Source organism: Protopterus annectens, chromosome 4.part1 (genome assembly GCF_019279795.1).
Source record: "Protopterus annectens isolate FY-2018-M chromosome 4.part1, PAN1.0, whole genome shotgun sequence".
NCBI classification, from domain to species: domain Eukaryota; kingdom Metazoa; phylum Chordata; order Ceratodontiformes; family Protopteridae; genus Protopterus; species Protopterus annectens.
The window spans coordinates 414,749,699-414,772,510 of NC_056734.1; the positions used below are offsets into that span (position 1 = coordinate 414,749,699).

Genomic DNA, 22,812 nt, shown 5'->3' on the forward strand with positions numbered 1-22,812 from the left:
GGAAGAGCCACCTGGAAAGAAGGCCGAAAAATCACGGCCTGATTCTATGGCTGTATCCTCTATTCCGGCCCTACTTCTCGAGGCTGGTGAAGGTCCGGCGTCTGAGTCTGAATCTGCAGATCTTCCTTTGGCGGGTACCCAGGAGGAAGCTGTCAAAGAAGCCACTGGCACGTCCCAGAGGGAGTCGCAGGCATCTGACTCTGGTGCCGGGGGAACCTAGGCTTATTTCCGAGGGCGCACATTGGGTTTCCCATATTATTGTCCACGAGGATGTTCTTAGACGTTGTGGAGTGCCATCCAGCATCTGGACCTCCCTTCCTGCATGACATCACAGACACATCTGTGTTGGAGGCCCATAAAAAGAAGAAGCAAAAGACCAAGCATATTGCTCTTTTCCCTACATGCTCACTTTTCAGACCAGGCGACTGACTGACTGGCTGGCCTTTACTCCAAACCTACTTAATGCTTTCTTGGCCTTACACCAGGCCTCTGCCCCTACCCAGGCCCCTTTAGCGTCATCTCCTAAGGGTGAACTTGTTATAGGCTTATCCTCTGATGAAGAGGACTCATCAGGGGATGAATCCCCTCCCCTTACTTACACTTCATAAATTGCCTTCCCTCTGGCGTGCGCTTCCCCAGAAGAGGAGTCTAATGGTACTGATTCCCCGAGGGAAGACATTGCCTTTAGAGAAACTATTGTGCAGATGAAGGACTTTAAGTGGGAATGCAGCCAGGTTACTGAAACTCACAAGAGATATTATGACCTCCTACAAATGGAGTCCCCTAACTCATCTGCAGTCCTGTCTGTGCATCCTACCTTCTTGGATGCCTTCCTGTCTGCTTCTACAAATCCAGGTTCCCAACCCCCTGCACCCAAGTGCATACACAGGTTTTGCAAAGTCTCTTCAGATGCAAATATTCTCTTCAAGGCTCCTTCTGCAGACCATTCCACCATTTCTGTGGCTGCAGATAAAACCTCAGAATTATTCCCTTCCACTTCCCTCCTTCCCTCTGATAAGGAGAGCAGATTAATGGAGCACCTAGGCAAGAAAGTCTACACATCTGCCACTTTAGCAGTGAGAGCCATTAACTACCAGACACGCATGGCCAAATACTCATTGGCCCGTCTTTCTGTTGTGGTTAAACAATTGGGTGACCTCTCTGATTCCCAAGCCAAGGCAAAAATCACTAGAGTGACTAAACAGTCAATGAAGTGCAGTTATGATGCAGTAGAGGCTTCATCTAGAGCCGCAGCCTCAGAGTCTGTCATCAGGAGATATTCCTGGCTTAGGCTGCAGCCGCTTACTGATAACTTTAAATCAAAACTCATGGATGCTCCCTTGGACCACAAAGCTGTGTTTGGTTCAGCAGCTGCTGAACTTTTTAAGGACCTTCAGGAGAAGGGTAATGAGCTCCAGCAGCTCAAGCACATTTTTGTCTCCCTGGTTCCACGCTTTCAAAGGAACTGTCCAGCCAAAACTTCCTTCGTAAGGAGACATTCCAGACAAATGCCATTCAAAGGAAAAAAGGATACTAGAAAACAGACCCCTTCTAGGTCTTCTCTCTCTACCCCTGCTCCTAAACAGCCTTTTCAGGCCAAGCCTGGTAGTCTGCGACTACCAGCCCTTAAATCCAGACACCCCTCTCCATGCATCTCTCCCTGTCCTACCCGGCCTGGAAACAGGTTATCCAGGACTTCTTGGGTCCTCTCCATCATAAAGTAGGGATATTTCGTGGTGTTGGATACCATGCACACTTTCAAAGGCATTCCACAACCCCCTCAAGACCAACTGGCTTCCTTTGCCACAGTTCTGCAGGACCTTCTCTCTCTCAAGGCACAATTCAAGAGGTACCGCCTCAATTAAGACGAAAGGGATTTTACTCCAAGATGTTCCTGGTTCCCAGGAAAGAGGGTCCCTGGAGACTAATCTTGGATTTGTCCCATCTCAACACCCTCCTCCAAGTCCCCTCCTTTTGGATGCTCACACTCCCAACTCTTCTCCCCCTAATCCTTCCTCAGGCCTTCTTGGTGCCTTTAGGCATAAGGGATGCCTACTTGCACATCCCAGTCCATCCCCTTTTCAGGAAATTCCACTGTATTGTAGTGGGTTCTGCACATTTTCAGTTCTGTGCTTTGCCATTTGGTCTCTCTACTGACCCCAGAGTGTTCACAAAGTGCCTAGCCCCAGTCAGTGGCTTTGCCAAAAGACTGGGGATCCAACTTTTCCCCTATCTGGACAATATCCTGATCCGGGCTCCTTCAATTCAATTGGTCTTCCAACATCTAGACTTCACCATTTCCCTCTTAAAAAGTCTGGGGTTCAACATAAACCTTCAAAAATCCTTCCTGACACCCTCACAGGATCATGTGTTCTTAGGTTCCAGGATCCTAACAGGAAAAATGATGGTCTGTCTTCCTCCAGGCAAGATTTTATCCCTCACTTCTTATTTCAAGGGAATACTTCCTCTCAAAGCTCTGTTGCCCAGGGAGATGTTCTTTGTGTTTCACTGTTGCAGTCATCACATTTGGGATGTTCTTTGTGTTTCACTGTTGCAGTCATCGCATTTGGGTTATCTGCCTGCAGGTAACCCTCAGCCGGCCTGAATACTAGAGTCTTGGATTCCTGCGTCGGATGCTCTCTCTTCTTCCATGGCATCAGGTCGTCAGGGGTATAAAACATGCAGCCGACGCCATTACACCAGTCTTTCTTGCCGTGCGGTGCCCAAAGCAGAAGCAGTTCACAAGTGCCGATCGGCCGACTCCTGAAATTTTTGTTGTCGAGTTTCAGAACCAAAGTCTTCAAAAAAAGATAAGCACCCCATTAAGGATCTTTTTTCTTGCTCCAACCGATGTCAGTAAAAGTTAACAATTGTCTTACCTGTGGAAAGCAAGTACCTCATAAAGATTTTCATTCGTATTGCATTCCCTGCTTAGGCCAAGAACATGACGTCCCTCGCTGTCGGTTTTGTGCCTTGTTCAACCCCAGAACTATTCATCGTCGGGCTATCTTTGCAACAAATTATTTTGGTACTCTGTATCAGTACTCCAAAATGTCTTCGTTAAGCCATCCGACTAACGATCTTCTGAAAAAATGTAAAGGTAAAGACAGAGACAGACCGCATAGGTCCAAAACTGCTGACGACGCTTCCATTAAGCTAGTCGGCAGTTCGCTGGTACTCAGCGAGGTGCTTTCGCAGCCCCTGATACCGACTACTTCAGATTCGCAGGCCTCTACTGAGACACATTTGGAGTCCGGTATGCCGTGAGATGCTTCTTTGACTATGGAACCAGCAGGAGGTCTCTATCTTGGATGGGTCCGGAGCCGCTGTACAGGCACCAACTTCTGAGGGTGTATTCTGGCCTACTGGCTTGCATTTTAAACCAATGCCATCTTCTTCATCCAGGCCTAAAACTCACACCATGCCTAGGAAAACGACGTCCAAACTGCATGCTCAGGCCCATATGCCTAAAAGACAAATGCTTAGAATGGTTGAAGACCTTATTTCCTTAATTAGGGGAAGCCAGCCTTCCCCCTCTAAGAGACCTAGAACTGATTTTCCTTCTGATTCTTCTGATCAGGAATCCGATATTTCTGTTCCTTCTGATTACCAGGATTTGCCCTTATCTACCTATGAGGATTCTGATGCAGAGGATTCCATTCCCTCTGCTTTCCCTCCAGAAGATTTTTCCTTTGAAACCTTGCACACTCTTGGGGAGCATTTCCACTGGGAAAGCCAGGATTTCTCTGACTCCAAATAGAGACTTGGGGAATTCTTACTCCTTCCTCAACACAGGCCTTTAGCTATCCCTCCTGTTCTGCACATTGTAGATGATGCCTTCTTGGAATCTAGCCTTTCCCCAGACACATTAGCTCCAGCTCCCAGGAAACCTGACAGGTATTAGAGTACCTGACTCTCTCAAGTTCCTCTTCAAGAATCCTACTGCGGATCCAGAGACCATTTCCCAAGGACCCAAAGGCATTAAGGCTACTGCAGCTAAAAATCCTACCCCTTCTGATAGAGATTCTAGAGCCTTAGACAGATGGGGTAAGAAGGTATACACTTCTGCTACTTTGGCCATTAGTGCTTTAAATTGCCAGTTTCATATGTTAAAGTACCAGCAGCATATTATGGGACTACTTAAACAGAAAATTGTTGATTCTTGACTGTGCTGAACACAAAGAATTACAGGATTTAATTAATTCTGCAGAACAAGTTGGTGAACATACTTTGCAATGTGGTTTTGACTCTCTAGAAGCATCTTGCAGGGCTGGGTCTGTACTTAGAAGGCATGCTTGGCTTAAGGAGCAAAACTTGCCAGATCATGCTAAAGCTAAATTACTGGATGCTCCCTTAAACCAAGACTGCCTGTTTGGCAACAAAGCAGAAGAAGTCCTCAAAAGGATGTCGGAAAAAGCTAAATCTATGCAAACTGTTAAATATTTGCTACAAGTACAGCCTCCCAGATTTAGTACACATTGGCCTTCAAAGAACTGGTTCTTTCCAGTCTCTTCCAGGCCCTTGCAGTCCAAACCCAGGAACAGCAGACCACCTAGGTTACAGTCTCAGACTGCACACAGGTCTAAGCAGTGGGGGTGCTCCCACTTCTAAAGCAGGGAGCAGTTAACCACCCCCTCTACAGAAAAATTGCACAATGGCTTAACCTTATGCCTCCCAAGTCCTGCTCAACTGCCTGCTCCCTTAGGAGGAAAGCTCACCCTGCATGTAAAAAACTGGGAACTTGTTAGCCGGGACAAATGGGTTTTGGATATAGTTTCCCAAAGATACAGATTCCACTTCCACTATCTACCAACCCCAAACGGCTCTAAGTATCAGGGCTATTCAGCTTGTCCCAGCAGAACAAAGGGGACAAGGTTTTTATTCAAGACTTTTCCTGGTACCTAGAAAAGACTGCTCCTGGCGTCCTTTACTGGACCTCTCTATTCTAAACAGCTTTCTGGTAATCCCAAAATTCAAAATGCTAACACTTCAACAGCTTCTTCCTATGCTAGGCAAAAATGCCTGGTTGGTAACCTTAGACTTAAATGAAGCTTACCTGCACATTCCAATAAGGGAATCCTGCAGGAAATACCTATGTTTCAGGGCAGGCTCCATGCACCATCAGTTCTCTGCACTTCCCTTTGGCTTCACCCAGGGTATTCACAAAGTGTCTAGCTCCAGCCATTACATTTTGCAGGCAGAGAAATATTCAAATATACTCATACTTGGACGATTGCCTGATTCAGGCAGAAAAACAGGACTTGCTATTAAAACATCAGGCATTCGTAAAGAAACTTCTAACCTCACTAGGATACACCATAAACGAAAAGAAATCTCACCTAGTACCCTGATTGTATTCCTAGGAACAAGCTTGAACAGCTTGAACACAACTTCCCAGATGGCTTTCCTCACTCTGGAGAAAGAAGTTCATTTGACAACCTACTTCAAACTATTGGCCACAAAACCCCAGCTATCTGTAAGGAAACTTCTGCAAGCCCTAGGGAACATGGCCTCTTACATTCTACTAATTCCATATGCAAGCCTGCATATGAGGAAAGTACAATGGTATCTAAAAAGCCTGTGGTGTCAACATTCTCAGGACCTGGAATCAATGATTCCTACCATTCCTTGTATAAAGACAGAGTTCCTTTGGTGGGCAGAGGCTTGCTACCACAACAGGGGGCTCCCTTTCACTCTACCCCCTGCCACCCAAACCCTAACAACAGATGCATCAAACAATGCGTGGGGGGCTCACTTGGCAGGGCAGTGCATTCAGAGCAAATGGAACCAGAGACAGATGCACCTACATATCAACCAAAAAGAAATGTTAGCCGTACAGAATTCCCTGACAGCCTTCAAAGACTGCATTTTTCCAGGACAACTATTAGTAAAGACAGACAACACCACAGTTATGTGGTACATAAGCAGGGGGGAACCCACTCGTACCCTCTTTGCAGACTAGTCACGGCTCTGTGGAACATGGCCTTGAGCTTACCCAAGTGCACCTACAAGCTCAATTCCTGCCAGGCAAGCTAAATTCACTGGCAGACGATTAAGCAAAAAATCTCATGGACCCACACGAATGGAAACTGGAACCAAAAATATTCAACCTTGAGGAACAAATGGGGGACTCCAGACGTAGACCTGTTTGCCTCCCCTAAGAACTACTAATTGGACACATTTTGCACAAGGACTCCCCACAGTCAAGCTTGGAAAGTGAATTCCCTGTCCTTTACCTGGGAAAGCCTCTTAATTTATGCCTTTCCCTCTCTGCCTCTCCTGTCAAAGGTTCTGCTAAAGATCAAACAGGCAAGCCAAGGAGAGTACTGATTGCAACAGACTGGCCACACCAGCACTGGTACCCCCTCTTACGCAGTATGACACCACTGGAACCATGACACCTGCCTCAGACCCCTTCCCTGCTGTCCCAGCAGGCGGGCCAGATTCTGCACCCTCCGCTTCAAACCATGAACCTCGCAGCCTGGCTAATGCCTTGAGTTCTCCAATAGCATCCCTCAATAAGCAGGTGCTAGATGTCATTTTGGATGCAAGGAGGCCTAGTACTAGAAAATTCTATGCTGAAAAGTGGAAAAGATACTGTTCCTGGAGCCAAACTCAGGGGATGGGCACAACGGGGTCCAGCTTACCTCATATTCTTCAGTACTTAGCAGAAATGCTCCACAAGGGCCTATCCTTCTCATCAGTTAAAATTCATGCCTCTGCCATTTCAGCACATTATAATACTGAGCCACCCCTCTTCTCTCACCCTCTGCTAAAACAGTTTCTTAGAGGAGAGCCCCTACTCCAGCCTGGGACCTTAACTTTGTATTGGAAAAGCTCACTCTTCCTCCCTTTGAGCCAGCTGCAACAGCAGAGTTGAAATTCCTTTCTTGGAAAACAGCATTCCTTTTAGCCATCACTTCAGCAAGAAGAGCGTCTGAATTACAGGCCCTCATGGCAGTTGAACCCTTCATTATCTTCCATGCAGACAGGGTTTCCCTCAGGGCCAGTTCTTCCTTTATGCCCAAGGTGGTGTCTAGTGTGGCCCTAAATCAGTCCATTCTCATGCCGACTTTCTTCTCTAATCCACAAAACAAGGGAGAACGAATACTGCACTCTTTGGACATGCACAGACAACTTAGATTTTATTTGGACAGGACTAAGCCTCTCAGAAAATCTTAACAGCTGCTAGTTGGCTTTGCTGCAGGGGCAGAGGGGAAGGCCATTTCAAAGCAAACCATTTCCAAATGGATAGCATATTGCATTAATTTCTGCTACAAGCACCATGGAAAACCTGCCTTACAGGGGATAAGATCACACTCCACCAGGGTTGCATCTACCTCTGCAACCTTTCTCAGAGGAGTCCCTACCAGGGATATCCTAGAAGCTGCTACTTGGAGCTCAGTACATACCTTCACCAAGCATTACCACATCTCTTTTTTCTAAATCCAGAACTGGTTTTGCCACTGCAGTCTTGCAGAACTTAATAGCTGGCCCTAATGTTGTCTAACTTCCTCCTCCCTTCCTTAGCTTTGGGAATCGACCCAAATGTGATCACTGCAACAGTGAAACACGAAGAACACAGTACAGTTGTGTACACTTACCATAAATGTAGATGTTCGAGTGTATTCACTGTTGCAGTCCTGGTTACCCTCCCTCCAGCCCCCTTACTTCTCTTGGCTCTGCCTTTCCTCCTTGTTTGGTATATTTAAGTTTTCTGGTGTATTTGCTTTTTGTTGGAGGTGTACCATAACATATAATTGCTTCCCATTGTGGGGGCACCTGACATCTGGGGCAAGAAAAACTGATGTAATGGTGTCGGCTGCATGTTTTACACCCCTGATGACCTGACGTCGTGGAAGAAGAGACAGCATTTGATGCAGGAATCCAAGACTCTGGTATTCAGGCCGGCTGAGGGCTACCTGCAGGCAGATAACCCAAATGTGATGACTGCAACAGTCAATACACTCGAACATCTGCATTTATGGTAAGTGTACACAGCTGTACTTTATCTGCATCAAAGCATCAAAACTCAGTAAAAGTTAACAACTGTCTTACCTGTGGAAAGCAAATACCTCATAAAGATTTTCATTCGTACTGCATTCCCTGCTTAGGCCCAGACCACGACGTCCCTCACTGTCAGTTTTGTGCCTTGTTCAACCCCCAAACTATTCAGCGGTGGGCTTTCTTTGCAGCCAATTATTTTGGTACTCTGTTTCAGTACTCCGAAATGGCTTCATTAGGCCATCTGACTACCGATCTTCTGAAAAAACGTAAGGATAAAGACAGAGACAGACCGCATAGGTCCAAATTTGCCGACGACACTTCCGTTAAGCTAGTAGTCAGTCCACCGGTACTCGGTGAGGTGCTTTCGCAGCCCCTGATGCCCGCTACTTCAGATTCGCAGGCCTCCACTGAGACCCATTCGGAGTCTGGTATGCCGCAAGATGCTTCTTTGACTGTGGAACTTGCGGATGTCTCTACCTTGAATAGGTACGGAGCCGCTGTGCAGGCACCGGCTTCTGAGGGTGTATTCAGACCTACAGAATTGCATTTTAAACTAATGCCATTGTCTACATCCAGGCCTAAAACTTGCACCACGCCTAGGAAACCGACATCCAAACCTCAAGCTCAGGCCATATGCCTAAAAAACAAATACTTAGAATGGCTGAAGACCTTATTACCTTAATTAGGGGAAGCCAGTCTTCCCCCTCTGAGACCTAGAACTGATTTTCCTTCTGATTCTTCTGATCAGGAATCTGAAATTTCTGTTCCTTCTGATTACCAGGATTTGTCCTTATCTACCTATGAGGACTCTGATGCAGAGGATTCCATTCCCTCTGCTTCCCTTTCAGAAGATTTTTCTTTTGACAAAACCTTGCACACTCTTAGGGAGCATTTCCACTGGGAAAGCCAGGATTACTCTGACTCCAAAAAGTGGCTTAGGGAATTTTTACTCCTTCCTCAACACAGGCCTTTAGCTATCCCTCCTGATCTTGACATTGTAGATGATGCTTTCTTGGAATCTAACCTTTCCCCAGACACTTTACCTCCAGCTCCCAGAAAACCTTATAGGTATTAGAGTACCTGACTCTCGCAAGTTCCTCTAAGAATCCTACTGCGGATCCAGAAACCATTTCCCTAGGTCCAAAAGGCATTAAGGCTACTGCTGCCAATAATCCTACCCCTTCTGATAGAGATTCTAGAGCCTTAGACAAATGGGGTAAGAAGGTATACACTTCTGATGCTTTGGCCATTGGGGCTTTAAATTGCCAGTTTCATATGTTAAAGTATCAGCAGCATATTATGGGACTACTTAAACAGAAAATTATGTTGATTCCTGACTGTGCTAAACACAAAGAATTACAGGATTTAATGCATTCTGCAGAACAAGTTGGTAAACATAGTTTGCAATGTGGCTTTGATGCTTTAGAAGCGTCTTGCAGGGCTGCTGTCACTGGGTCTGTACTTAGAAGGCATGCTTGGCTTAAGGAGCAAAACTTGCCAGATCATGTTAAAGCTAAATTACTGGATGCCCCCTTAAATCAAGACCACCTTTTTAGCATCAAAGCAGAAGTCCTAAAAAGGATGGAGGAAAAAGCTAAATCTATGCAAACTGTTAAAGATTTCCTACAAGTACAGCCTCCCAGATTTAGGCATTGGCCTTCAAAGAATTGGTCCTTTCTAGTCTCTTCCAGGCCTTCTCAGTCCAAACCCAGGAACAGCAGACCACCTAGGTTATAGTCTCAGGCTGCGCACAGACCTAAGCAGTGGTTCGCACTCACTTCCAAAGCAGGGAGTAGTAAGCCACCCCTATGGAAAAATGGCACAATGACAACCTTAACCCTTCCAAGCCCTGCTCAGCTGCCTGCTCCCTTAGGAGGAAAGCTCACCCGGCATGCAAAAAACTGGGAACTCATTACCCAGGGCAAATGGGTTTTGAACATAGTTTCCTAAGGGTACAGATTCCACTTCCACACACTACCAACCCCATATGGTTGGTCAGACCTACTCCCAAATCAGTGGGCGGAGGCCCAACAGCAGGTTCTCACTCTTCTATGTATCAGGGCTATTCAACCTGTCCCAGCAGAACAAAGGGGACAAGGTTTTTATTAAAGACTTTTCCTGGTACCCAGAAAAGACCGCTCCTGGCATCCTATCCTGGACCTCTGTATTCTAAACACCTTTCTGGTAATTCCAAAATTCAAAATGCTAATCCTTCAACAGATTCTTCCTATGCTATAAGGGAATCTTGCAGGAAATACCTATGCTTCAGGGCAGGCTCCATGCACTGTCAGTTCTCTGCACGTCCCTTTGGCTTATCTACTGTGCCCAGGGTATTCACAAAGTGTCTAGCTCCGGCCATTGCATTTTGCAGGCAAAGAAATATTCAAATATACCCATACTTGGACGATTGTTTGATTCAGGCAGAAAGCCAGGACTTGCTATTACAACATCTGGCATTCGTAAAGAAACTTCTAACCTCACTGGGGTACACCATAAACAAAAAGATATCTCATCTAGTACCCTGCCAACAGATTGTATTCCTGGGAGCAAGCTTGAACACAACTTCCCAGATGGCTTTCCTCACTCCGGAGAAACAAGTTTATTTGACAACCTACTTCAAACTTTTGGCCACAAAACCCCAGCTATCTGCAAGGAAAATTCTGCAACCCCTGGCATTCATGGCCTCTTGCATTCTACTAATTCCATATGCAAGACTGCATATGAGGAAACTACAGTGGTATTTAAAAAGCCTATGGTGTCAACATTCTCAGGACCTGGAATCAATCATTCCTTGTATAAAGACAGAGTTCCTTTGGTGGACAGAGACCTGCTATCACAACAAGGGGCTTCCTTTCACTCTACCCCCTGCCGCCCAAACCCTAACAACAGACGCATCAGACTATGCATGTCGGGTTCACTTGGCAGGGCAGTGCATTCGGGGCAAATGAAACCAGAGACGTATGCACCTGCATATCACTCAAAAAGAAATGTTAGCTGTACAGAATTCCCTGACAGCCTTCAAAGACTGCATTCTTCCAGGACAACTATTGGTAAAGACAGACAACACCTCAGTTATGTGGTACATAAACAAGCAGGGGGGAACCCACTCGTACCCTCTCTGCAGACTAGCCATGGCTCTGTGGAACACAGCCTTGAGCTACCAAGTGCACTTACAAGCTCAATTCCTGCCAGGCAAGCTAAATTCACTGGCAGATGACTTGAGCAGAAGTCTCATGGACCCACACAAATGGAAACTAGAACCAAAATATTCAACCTCTTGAGGAACAAATAGGGGACTCCAGAGGTAGACCTGTTTGCCTCCCCTCAGAACTACCTATTGGACAATTCTGCACAAGGACTCCCTACACTCAAGCTTGGAAAGTGGATGCCCTGTCCTTTACCTGGGAAAGCCTCTCTGTTTATGCCTTCCCCCTCTGCCTCTCCTCTCGAAGGTACTGCTAAAGATCAAACAGGACAAGCCAAGGACAGTACTGATTGCACCAGACTGGCCACGCCGGCACTGGTACCCCCTCTTGTGCAGTATGACACTGCTGGAACCATGGCACCTGCGTCAGACCCCTTATCTGCTGTCCTAGCAGGCGGGCCAGATTCTGCACCCTCAGCTTCAAACCCTGAACCTTGCAGCCTGGCTAATACCTTGAGCTCTCCAATAGTATCCCTCAGTAAGCAGGGGCTAGATGTCATTCTGGAGGCAAGGAGGCCTAGTACTAAAAAGTCCTATGCTGAAAAGTGGAAAAGATGCTGTTCCTGGAGCCAGACTCAGGGGATGGGCGCAATGATGCCCAGCTTACCTCATATTCTTTAGTACTTAGCAGAAATGCCCCACAAGGACCTATCCTTCTCATCAATTAAAATTCATGCCCCTGCCATTTCTGCACATTATAATACTGAGCCACCCCTCTTCTCTCACCCCCTGCTAAAACAATTCCTTAGAGGGGCCAAAAATTTAAGACCCCCCCCCACTCCAGCCTGGGACCTTAACTTTGTATTGGAAGAGCTCACCCCCCCCCCCCCTTTGAGCCAGGTGCAACAGCAGAGTTGAAATTCCGGTCTTGGAAAACAGCCTTCCTTCTAGCCATCACTTTAGCAAGAAGAGTGTCTGAATTACAGGCCCTCATGGCAGTGGAGCCCTTCACTATCTTCCATGCAGACAGGGTTTCCCTCAGGACAGATCCTTCCTTTATGCCCAAGGTGGTGTCTGGTGTGACCCTGAATCAGTCCATTCATTTGCCTACTTTTTTCCCTAATCCACAAAACAAAGGGGAACGAATACTGCACTCTCTGGATGTGCACAGACAACTTAGATTTTATTTGGGCAGGACTAAGCCTCACAGAAAATCTGACCAGCTGCTACTTGGCTTTGCTGCAGGGGCAGAGGGGAAGGCCATTTCAAAGCAAACCATTTCCAATTGGATGGCCCATTGCATTCATTTCTGCTACAAGCACCATGGATAACCTACCCCACAGTGTTTTAAGATCACATTCCACCAGGGCTGCATCTACCTCTGCATCCTTTCTCAGAGGAGTCCCTACCAGGGACATCTTAGAAGCTGCTACATGGAGCTCTGTACATACTTTCACCAAGCATTACTACATGCCTATTTTTTCTAAATCCAGAGCTGGATTTGCCACTGCAGTCTTGCAGGGATTAATAGCTGGCCCTATTGCTCTTTAACTTCCTCCTCCCTTCATTAGCTTTGGGAATCAACCCAAGTGTAATGACTGCAACAGTGAAACACTAAGAACATAGTACAGTTGTGTGCACCTACCATAAATGTAGATGTTCGAGTCTATTCACTGTCCTGGTTACCCTCCCTCCAGCTCTCTGACTTCTCTTGGGTCTACCTTTCCTTCTTGTTTGGTATATTTAAGTTTTTCTGGTGTATTTGCTTCTGGTTGGAGGTGTACCATAACATATAATTGCTTCCCATTGTGGGGGCACCTGACATCTGGGGCAAGAAAAACTGATGTAATGGCATTGGCTGCATGTTTTATACCCCTGACATCATGGAAGAAGTGACAGCATCTGATGCAGGAATCCGAAGACACTGGAATTCAGGCCAGCTGAGGGCTACTTGCAGGCAGATAACCCAAATGTGATGACTGCAACAGTGAATACACTCTAACATCTACATTTATGGTAAGTGTGCTCAACTGTACTTTTCTCAGGCTCTTGGCATTTATGGCCTCACCATCCCCATGGTATCACTACCAAGGCTTCACATGAGGAAATTCCAGTGCTACTTGAGAACAGTTTGGAAGCAACACCTACACCACCAGAGTTCGTAGTTCCCCTGCTACCATGTCTTTCCAGAGAACTGAAATGGTGGCTAGCACAGATAAATGCCAACTCAGGCCTTCCCCTTAAACCCCCCCCCCCCCAATCAGGACCTTACAAAGATGCTTCAGACAGAGTTTGGGGAGCAATCTTTGGAGAATGGAGAGTGAGAAACACGTGGACCCTGAACCATCACAGGTAGCACATCAGTGTCAAGGAGATGAGAGCCTTGATATTGGCTCTACATATTTTCTGGGATCATATCCTGCCAGGAGTGCTGTGGTGGTACATGGACAATACCACGGTGCTGTGGTACATCAACAAACAGGGGGGACAAGGTCCTACTTCCTGTGCAGATTGGCTCTGCAGTCATGGGGAATCGCCCTAGAGAGACGAGTCAAAATTCTAGCTGTCTACATACCTTCAGCAGAGAATGTGATGGCAGATACTCTAAGTAGGACCATGACTAAATCCCACGAATGGATGCCAAACAGGGATGTGTTCTTGGACCTGGTGCATTGATGGGGTATTCTGGAAGTCGATCTTTTTGCCTCTGCTATGAACAGACAACTGCCAGCCTTCTGCTCCAGGATGCCTTATCCCAAAGCATGGAGGGTGGATGTTTTTTCATTCCCTTGGAAGGGAACGTTCGCATATGCATACAGATAGTTGTAAAATGTCCAATGTACGTATAAGGTATCTCCGTTTTTTTATTTTTACTTTGTTATGCAAGTCTGTGTGAAATTTTTTTATGCTCTAGTGTTTAGTGTTATCAAAAAAGTTGTTCAGCAGTAGCCTTTCCAGACTCGTACTTGCCCATTTTAAGCACTCTGCAGCTGCTCTTCCTGTTCTGTGAGCTTTCCTTTTCTACAATACTTTCTCAAACTCTCTAAATAATTCCTATTACTTCATTCTCTTCTTCATTTATATCTTATTTATGTCATGCTTTTAAGGTTGATTTTCATTTTATTCGATTCACTAGCTATTCCTAGTGAAGTAATTTATATCTTCCCTAATAACTCTTGAATAATATCCCCTTGCCCATTCATTAAAAAAAAAAAAAAATCTCTTTACAGATAAGTAGAAGGGCATCTTTTTATTTTACTGCTTTTTGACCTGTGTGTTTTATTTCTCAGTTTCCTGATGCTTGTTGTTTTATCTTTGTATTCTATTTATTTTGAAGGATTGGCTTGGTATTTGTGGTGAATGACTCGGAAGATGCTGATGGTTTAAAAGATCCAGGTGTGGCTCTTTTCCGGGCATTTAATTATGTTTCTCAAGACGTGGACAGCCAGTATGCCTTCCAGACATTACTGTTGGTGAGTATTTCTTTGTTTTTTTTTCTTTCAGAAAAGTACTCTAAATTGAATAATGTGGCTGTATAGCCCAGCATGTGTACTTTTGGCTTGATAGTTTTAAACTGTGGCATTGTAGTTTCTGATTCAAGATCAGGGACTCTTTTTGATGGGTGCTGCAGTTGTTTGTCCTCTCCATCAGTTAGAATTTGACATATTTTTCTCAGATGATTTCCAAGTGTGGTGCTCATGCAAATTACCAGCTTACTCCATAGTGTCACATGCTAAGTACATAAGTGTACCTAGTCCCTGAGTCCACCAGTGCTTTGACATAGGACAGTGGAAATTTCACATTTGATGATCTGAAGCAAATCCACTGTGTCTTGTCAGATTACTAGCAAAAGGACCTATACCAGTTTTGCCTTTACATTCTTGAGGTGGAGCAGATTTTGAAGCATTGCCATAAATGCCAGTAATTCAAACCTGACAACTTGAGGACATTGAAGGGAGATGGTCCTGACATGCTGGTTAGTAAGAGGATAGTAGAGATTGAAGACACTCCATGCAGGAATTGGGAGGAGGGTCCTACACCCATCTTAAGTCTTTACTTGGTGCATTACGATGATGAACAAAACTTGGAGAATAGGTTGGATCCTATCCCTCTTTGAGGAATGTTATTTTGTAAGCAGGCCTTTCTGGTGTCATAGAGAAGAATTTTGAAGCCTTTAACCTTCACCTGAACAGATAATGAGAGACCTAGACTAGGCACATGTCCAATTCCTGTGTTTAGGGTTTTGTTTTTGGTGTGTTAGGGACTCAGATTATTTGGCTCAAAGTCAAAACTGGGCAGTCTGATCCCATATTATTTTCACTCGGCTCATTTGAGCACAGATCAGGGGTACTAAGGACTGAGACCTACCTTCCTCTAGTCTTGTCTTCCAGACCTAATAGTGTCTTTTCTCCTGGGTTGAAAGTGAGGGAAAGTGGATCATCCTACACCAAGGCTCATGGTTCGGCAATTGGACATCATGAAAATGTTTGTGTTTTGGGTGCAGAATTGCTCCCTTAGGGAATATGGTTTGATGCCAGTGGTGTTTGACTTAGAGGATTAAGGAGCTGTTAATGAGCCAGCTGTAGGCCCAGCATAGGTGCCCCCTCCTGCCATGCACTACCCTTTCCTGGTTTGATTGCTTGCTGATTCCTTCTTGCTTGATGTCCAGCTTCTTGCTTGACCTCTTTCTCTTCTGTAAGACCATACAGAAAGTTGCATCTGAAACTGGGAAGCATGGGTCTGTCTCCCTCTGACTCATATGGGATGTTTGAACACCCAGAGGTCTTGTCTTTGAGATGAATGAGAACATTGAGTCCTTCCATCCTTCTCTTCAACTTCATGCTTCCTCTAAATGGCTCCTACTGTGGGGATGATTTAAATTGTGGTATAGTCTTTCCAACCACAGCTTTTACAAAGAATCATAGTTCAGTGTACAGAGTCGGAATGGCTAAAAAGTAATAAAGGAATTGCAGTTTTGGATCAATGGATGGGAATCATAAATTCACTCCTGGGGTGGGGCATATGTTCCTTCTGGACAGGGCAGTCTGTAAAATGCAGAAAGTAGTAGCACAAACCTAAGGCATCCTTTATCCCATAGGGGTCATACATTGGATAAAATTTGGGTAATATTGACTAGACTTGTAAAGGCTTTTAAGCCGTTAGCCTAGTAATTTCCTATGAACCTATGAAATTGCAGTCTATGCAGCAAGCACACTATGCTTTATTTTGGCACACAAGAACAAGAACTGGTTTTGCCTTAAAACATTTATTACCTAATAACACTTTCACCAAACTGTTGCTGTTTAAATGACATTTACAAAAATTAGAAAAACGCCATACCAGAGAGTGAAGTCATCCCCTTTCATTTCTGCTGCAATTCATCATGTTTAACTCTTTAAAAAAAAAAATGTAATAGAACAGTACAAAGTAGTGAATTATGGACCACTAGTGGCAGAGGTATAAATTACAGTATAGACTGTACCATGTAATACCAAAACTAATGTTGTAGTGGATAACGATATTACCAGAAAAGTAATGAAATAAAAATGTCTCCGCACAAATACTTAAAATAAAAAAAGATCGACTTTTACTTGCACAGTTTAATGTTTTATTGTGCTAACACTGTAGTGAGGCCTACAGCTGTGCTATGTGCTTTTGCGTGATGGGAGTTGCTCATGCTGTCCTCCTCTAAGGAGAAGCTAAGGAGCATTCTAGATTCACACAGCATGAAGGGACAGGCCCCATAAGTTCTGGTGGATGACTTTGTAAGAAGGAACCAGGCCTTCACCTCTGTGGATAATCTTTATGACCCCCTTCCATCTCCCTCCTCTTACCCTTGTAGATCTTACAAAACCAGCAGTCCTACAAGAGGAAGACGCCTCTTTACTGCCTGAGGAAGGCTATCCATCTTTGCATAGTTTATCCATCTTCTGTTCAAGTCAGGTTGCCAAAAGTATGAGATTCTCAGCTCTACCACAGGCTTCTTGACAGTAATTTGAACTGTTTGTGTGGATAGTTCTCCAGATTTGCCACAGATTAGAGAACCATCAGCAAGCACCAAATGAACTGAACACATGGGCATTGTAGGCCATGTCTTGGAGTTCTACTAAGAGACCAAGATGCCTTGGTAGTGTGCTAAGTCTAGACTATCTTTCATTTGTAGCACAGCATTGAAATTCTACTTTTACCTTTTCCGAAGTTACAGCAGGAAGATGGTCATTGACCTTACTGACCTTAAACTAGCACATCCAGAAGTCCCAATTCTTGATGGTAACAGTCCAGGGAGTCATGCCATGGTTGCTGCAGTGCTCTGGCATAATGCTGTCGTGATGGTCATGATGGCATCCTCTGACACATAACCGGTATTGGACAAGAGTATTCTCCAGTTTTCTGTAGCTGAGCATCACTTTCAGTACAAAGTGTTGCCATTTGGAGTTTCTTCTGATGTTCTTCATGTTTCACTGTTGCAGTCATTACATTTGGGTAATCTGCTGGCAGGTTGCCCTCAGTGGGCCTGAATTCCAAAGTCTTGGGTCCTGCATCGGTTGCTGTCTCCTCTTCCATGATGTCAGGTCGTCAGGGGTATAAAACATGCAGCCGACGCCATTTTCTTCAGTCTTTCTTGCCGCGCGGTGCCCGAAGCAGAAGCATTTCGCAAGTGCCGGTCGGCCGACTACTGAAATATTCGAGTTTGAGTTTCAGAACCAAAGTCTTCACTAAAGCTAAGTACCCCACTGGGGAAAGTTTTTTCTTGCTTTTTACCAATGTCAGAAAAAGTTAATAATTGTATTACTTGTGGGAACCAAATACCTCATAAGGATTTCCATTTATACTGTATTCCTTGCCTAGGCCCTGATCACAACGTGCGTGGCGTGGCTGTCAGTTTTGTGCTAGATTTAACCAAATGCACTATTAAGCGTTGGTATATTTTTGCATCAAAGTATTTTGGAAACCGATTTAACTACCCAGAAATGTTGGATAGCAATCCATCTACCGGAGTACATAAAAAACGCAAAAAAAAGGACAGAGAAAGGCAGTAGAGATCAAGAACCGATGAAGCTTTTACTAAGCCAGTCACCGGTTCACCGGTACTCGGTGAGGAACTTTTGCAGCCCCTGATACTGGTTACCTTCGAGTCGCAGGCCTCTACCGACACCCATGTGGAGTCCGGCATGCCGCAAGATATTCAAGGTATTGGACCCAACGGATGCATCTCCCCTCGGATGGGTCCAGAGCAGCTGAGCAGGCACCGGCTTCTGAGGGTGTATTCAGACCTCAACATTTGTATATCAAACCGACGACGGCTGCAAAACCAAAGACAAAAGCAACTTCTAAAACTAAAAAACTGAAGCGTGAGCAACGTGCACAGGCCTCTATGCCTAAAAAACAGATGATCAAAATGGCTGAAGACCTTATTACCTTGATCAGGGGTACCCATCCCTCCTGATAAGAGGCCTAGGCAAGACACTGATTATGAATCTTCAGATCAGGTTTCTATTTCTTCTGATTCCTCTTCTGATCAGGAATTATCTATACCTCCCTATGAGGATTCTGATGCTGAGGAGTCTATTCCATCTGCATCTCCTCCTGAGGATTATTCATTTGGAGAAACCTTGCATACTATGAGGGAGCATTTTCACTGGGAGAGTCAAGACTTTTCAATCATAAAAGGGGCTCAGGGATTTCCTCCTTCTTCCTCAGCGCAGGCCTTTAGCCATTCCCCCTGTTTTAGACATTGTGGATGATGTGTTTTCGGAGTCAAGCTTGTCCCCTGGCTCCTTACCTCCAGCTCCCAGTAAGTCTGACAGATATTACAGGGTCCCTGACTCACATACATTTTTATTTAGAATCCCTGCTGCTGATCCTGAAACTATTTCACAGGGTCCAAAGGGAGTTAAGGCCCCAACAGCAAAAAATCCTACCCCCTCTGACAGAGATTCAAGGGCACTGGACAGATAGGGAAAAAGGTTCATACATCTGCAACCTTGGCAATCAGGGCCTTAAACTGTCAATTTCATATGCTTAAGTACCAACAGCATGTTATGGGATTGCTGAAACAGAAAATTATATTGATTTCAGAATGTGCAGAAAATAAAGAATTGCAGGAATTATTGCATGCAGGTGAACAAGTTGGAAAGCATACTTTGCAATGTGGTTTTGATTCCTTAGAGGCCTCCTGCAGGGCCGCAGTTACTAGATCTGTGATTAGGAGGAATGCCTGGTTAAAGGAACAAAATTTACCTGATCATGTTAAAGCTAAATTGCTAGATGCACCTTTACAGCATGATTCTCTGTTTGGTATTAAGGCAGAAGAGGTTTTAAAGAAAATGGAAGACAAAGCTAAGTCTATGCAAACTATTAGACTTCTTACAAGTGCAGCCACCAAGATTAAGTAGACACTGCCCTACCAAAAATTGGTCCTTTCCTGTGTCAGACAGAGCTCAAAGGGGCAAATCCAGACGCCCTAAGGATTCCAGATACCAGGCGCAAGATTCATACAGTTCAAAGCAGTGGGGCGCTTCCACCTCCAAATCTGGAGGAGATAAAGCGCAAACCTACAGAAAGCAATCCCAATGACTTCCCTCTGCCTTCGCCAAGCACTTATCTTTTGGCAGCACCCATAGGGGGAAAATTAGCACTTTATGCTCAAAATTGGCAGTTGATAACCCAGGACAAGTGGGTACCAAACATCGTATCACAGGGATACAGATTCCATTTCCACACACTGCCAGTGGCAAATGGTTGGCCAGATCTGCCAAAAAGTCAATGGGCAGAGGCACAGAAACAGGTTACGTCCCTCATGGATATGAGGGCCATTCAGACAGTACCAGAACAGGAAAAAGGTGTTTACTCAAGACTGTTCTTGGTACCCAGAAAGGACAAGGCCTGGCGGCCAATACTGGATTTATCGATTTTGAACACATACCTGGACATTCCAAAATTCAGAATGCTGACTTTGCAGCAGCTTCTGCCCATGCTGGGCAAGAATGCTTGGCTGGTGACTTTAGACATAAAAGAGGCATACCTGCATGTCCCAATAAGACAATCGTGCAGAAGATACCTCAGATTCAAGGCTGGCTTAATGCATTACCAATTCTCTGCACTGCCCTTTGGCTTATCTACTGCACCCAGGGTCTTTACAAAGTGCCTGGCACCAGTAATTGCATTTTGCAGACAAAGAAGTATACAAATATATCCTTACTTGGATGACTGTCTCATTCAAGCAGAGAACAAGGACACTCTTCTTCGACACCTGGCATTTGTGAAAAGGCTTCTAACATGCCTAGGGTACACAATAAATGAAAAGAAATAACAACTGGTACCCTCTCAAAAGATAAGATTCCTGGGTGCAAGCTTGAATACAACTGCCCAGATTGCTTACCTCATGCCAGACAAGCAAAGGCAACTGACTACTTACTTCAAACTGATGGCAACAAAAACCCAGTCTTCTGCAAGACAAATTCTGCAGGCTCTGGGCTTCATGGCATCCTGCATACTACTGATTCCATATGCAAGACTGCATATGAGGAAACTTCAATGGTACCTAAAAAGTTTATGGAGTCAACATTCTCACACTCTGGAAACAATGATTCCTCTCATTCCATGCCTGCAACAGGAGTTTCTATGGTGGGCAAAGGCATGTCACCAAAACATGGGACGGCCATTCACTCTACCCACTGCCAGCCAAACCATAACAACAGATGCATCAGATTATGCCTGGGGGGTCCACATGGCAGGAAGATACATTCAGGGCATATGGTCACCAAAACAAATGCATCTGCATATCAACCAGAAAGAGATGCTAGTTGTTCAAAATGCCCTAACAGCCTTCAATGACTTACTTCATCCAGGACAACTACTGATAAAGACGGACAACACCACAGTCATGTGGTATATAAACAAGCAAGGGGGCACACACTCCTACCCCCTCTGCAGATTAGCCATGGCACTGTGAACACAGCTTTGACCTACCAAATACAACTTCAAGCTCAATTCCTGCCAGGAAAACAAAACACTCTGGCAGACAATTTAAGCAGAAACCTTATGGACCCTCATGAGTGGAAACTAAATCCACAAGTCTTCAGCATAATAACAGAGAAATGGGGGAGTCCAGACATAGATCTATTTGCCTCTCCTCAAAATTATCAACTGAAAAGATTCTGCACAAGGACTTATCACAGACGAGCATGGAAAGTGGACGCCCTGTCCTTCAGTTGGAAAACCTATGCCTTTCCTCCTCTGCCTCTTCTCCCCAAGGTCCTCCTAAAAGTCAGACAAGAGAAACCAAAGATGATACTAATTGCCCCGGACTGGCCCCACCAATACTGGTACCCAATCCTAAGGATCTTGTCTCAATACCCAGCTTGGACCTTGCCTCAAAGACCACAACTACTGTCCCAACAAAACAATCAGATCCTGCACGATCAACTACAGACTCTGAACCTGGCAGCATGGCTGATCATGTAGTCATACAAACAACACCTCTCAGTAAAGCTGTGATGGATGTCATTTTGGAAGCCAGAAGGCCTAGTTAGTACTAGAAAATCTTATGCTGACAAATGGAAGAGATTCTGTGCTTGGAATCAAGCACAAGGAACTGATTCAGCAGAACCAAATATTCCTCAGATATTGCAATACTTAACTGAGTTGCTTGACAAAGGCCTATCTTTCTCATCAATTAAAATCCATGCCTCTGCCATTTCGGCTTATTACAATACAGAACCACCAATCTTTTCTCATCCTTTACTAAAGCAGTATCTTAGTGGAGCCAAAAATGTAAGGCCTCCTAGATGATCACCATTGCCTGCATGGGACCTCAGTTATGTGTTGGAAAAGCTCACCCTGCCTCCAATTGAACCAGCTGCTACCGCTGATATAAAGTTCTTATCACGGAAAACAGCTCTGCAATTACTTCAGCAAGAAGAGTTTCAGAGCTACAGGCCCTCATGGCTATAGAGCCTTTTATCATATTTTACCCAGACAGGGTATCTCTGAGGACAAATCCTACTTTTATGCCTAAGGTGGTTTCCAGTGTGGCTCTTAACCAAACAATTCATCTGCCAACCTTTTATCCAAATCTGCAGAACAAGGGGGAGGGAATTCTGCATTCCTTGGACGTACACAGATAACTAAGATTCTAATTAAGCAGGACTAAAGCTCTAAGAAAAACTGAGCAATTACTAGTGACATATGCTGCAGGATCAGAAGGCAAGGCTATTTCAAAGCAGACAATTTCAAAGTGGATAAGCCACTGCATCCATTTCTGCTACTTACACCATGGTAAACCTGTGCCCAAGGGCATTAGGTCTCATTCCACCAGAGCTGCAGCTACTTCAGCAGCCTTTTTAAGGGGAGTACCAACCAAAAGACATTCTAGAGGCTGCTACTTGGAGTTCTATTCACACCTTTACAAAGCACGATCATTTGCCTCTTCACTCTAAATCCAGAGCAGGCTTTGCCGCTGCAGTTCTGCAGGGCCTTATAGCCGCTCCTAATGTTGTTTAGCTCCAGCCCCCCAACCATAGCTTTGGGATTCTATGCAAATGTAATGACTACAACAGTGAAACATGAAGAACATAGTACAGTTGTGTATACTTACCATAAATGTAGATGTTCGAGTGTATTCACTGTTGCAGTCCAGGTTACCCTCCCGCCATCCC

The 22,812-nt window shown here is 45.0% G+C and overlaps 1 protein-coding gene across 1 annotated transcript in view; it reads left to right on the plus strand.

Annotated features, from left to right (window-relative positions):
* The window catches only part of UGGT1 (UDP-glucose glycoprotein glucosyltransferase 1), a gene marked incomplete in the record, with an annotated part of 2,149,769 nt that overhangs the window by 558,738 nt on the left and 1,568,219 nt on the right, over positions 1-22,812 (plus strand). The window contains 1 exon segment of the mRNA XM_044070228.1: positions 14,490-14,625. Within this exon segment, the coding sequence (XP_043926163.1) occupies positions 14,490-14,625 (136 nt within the window).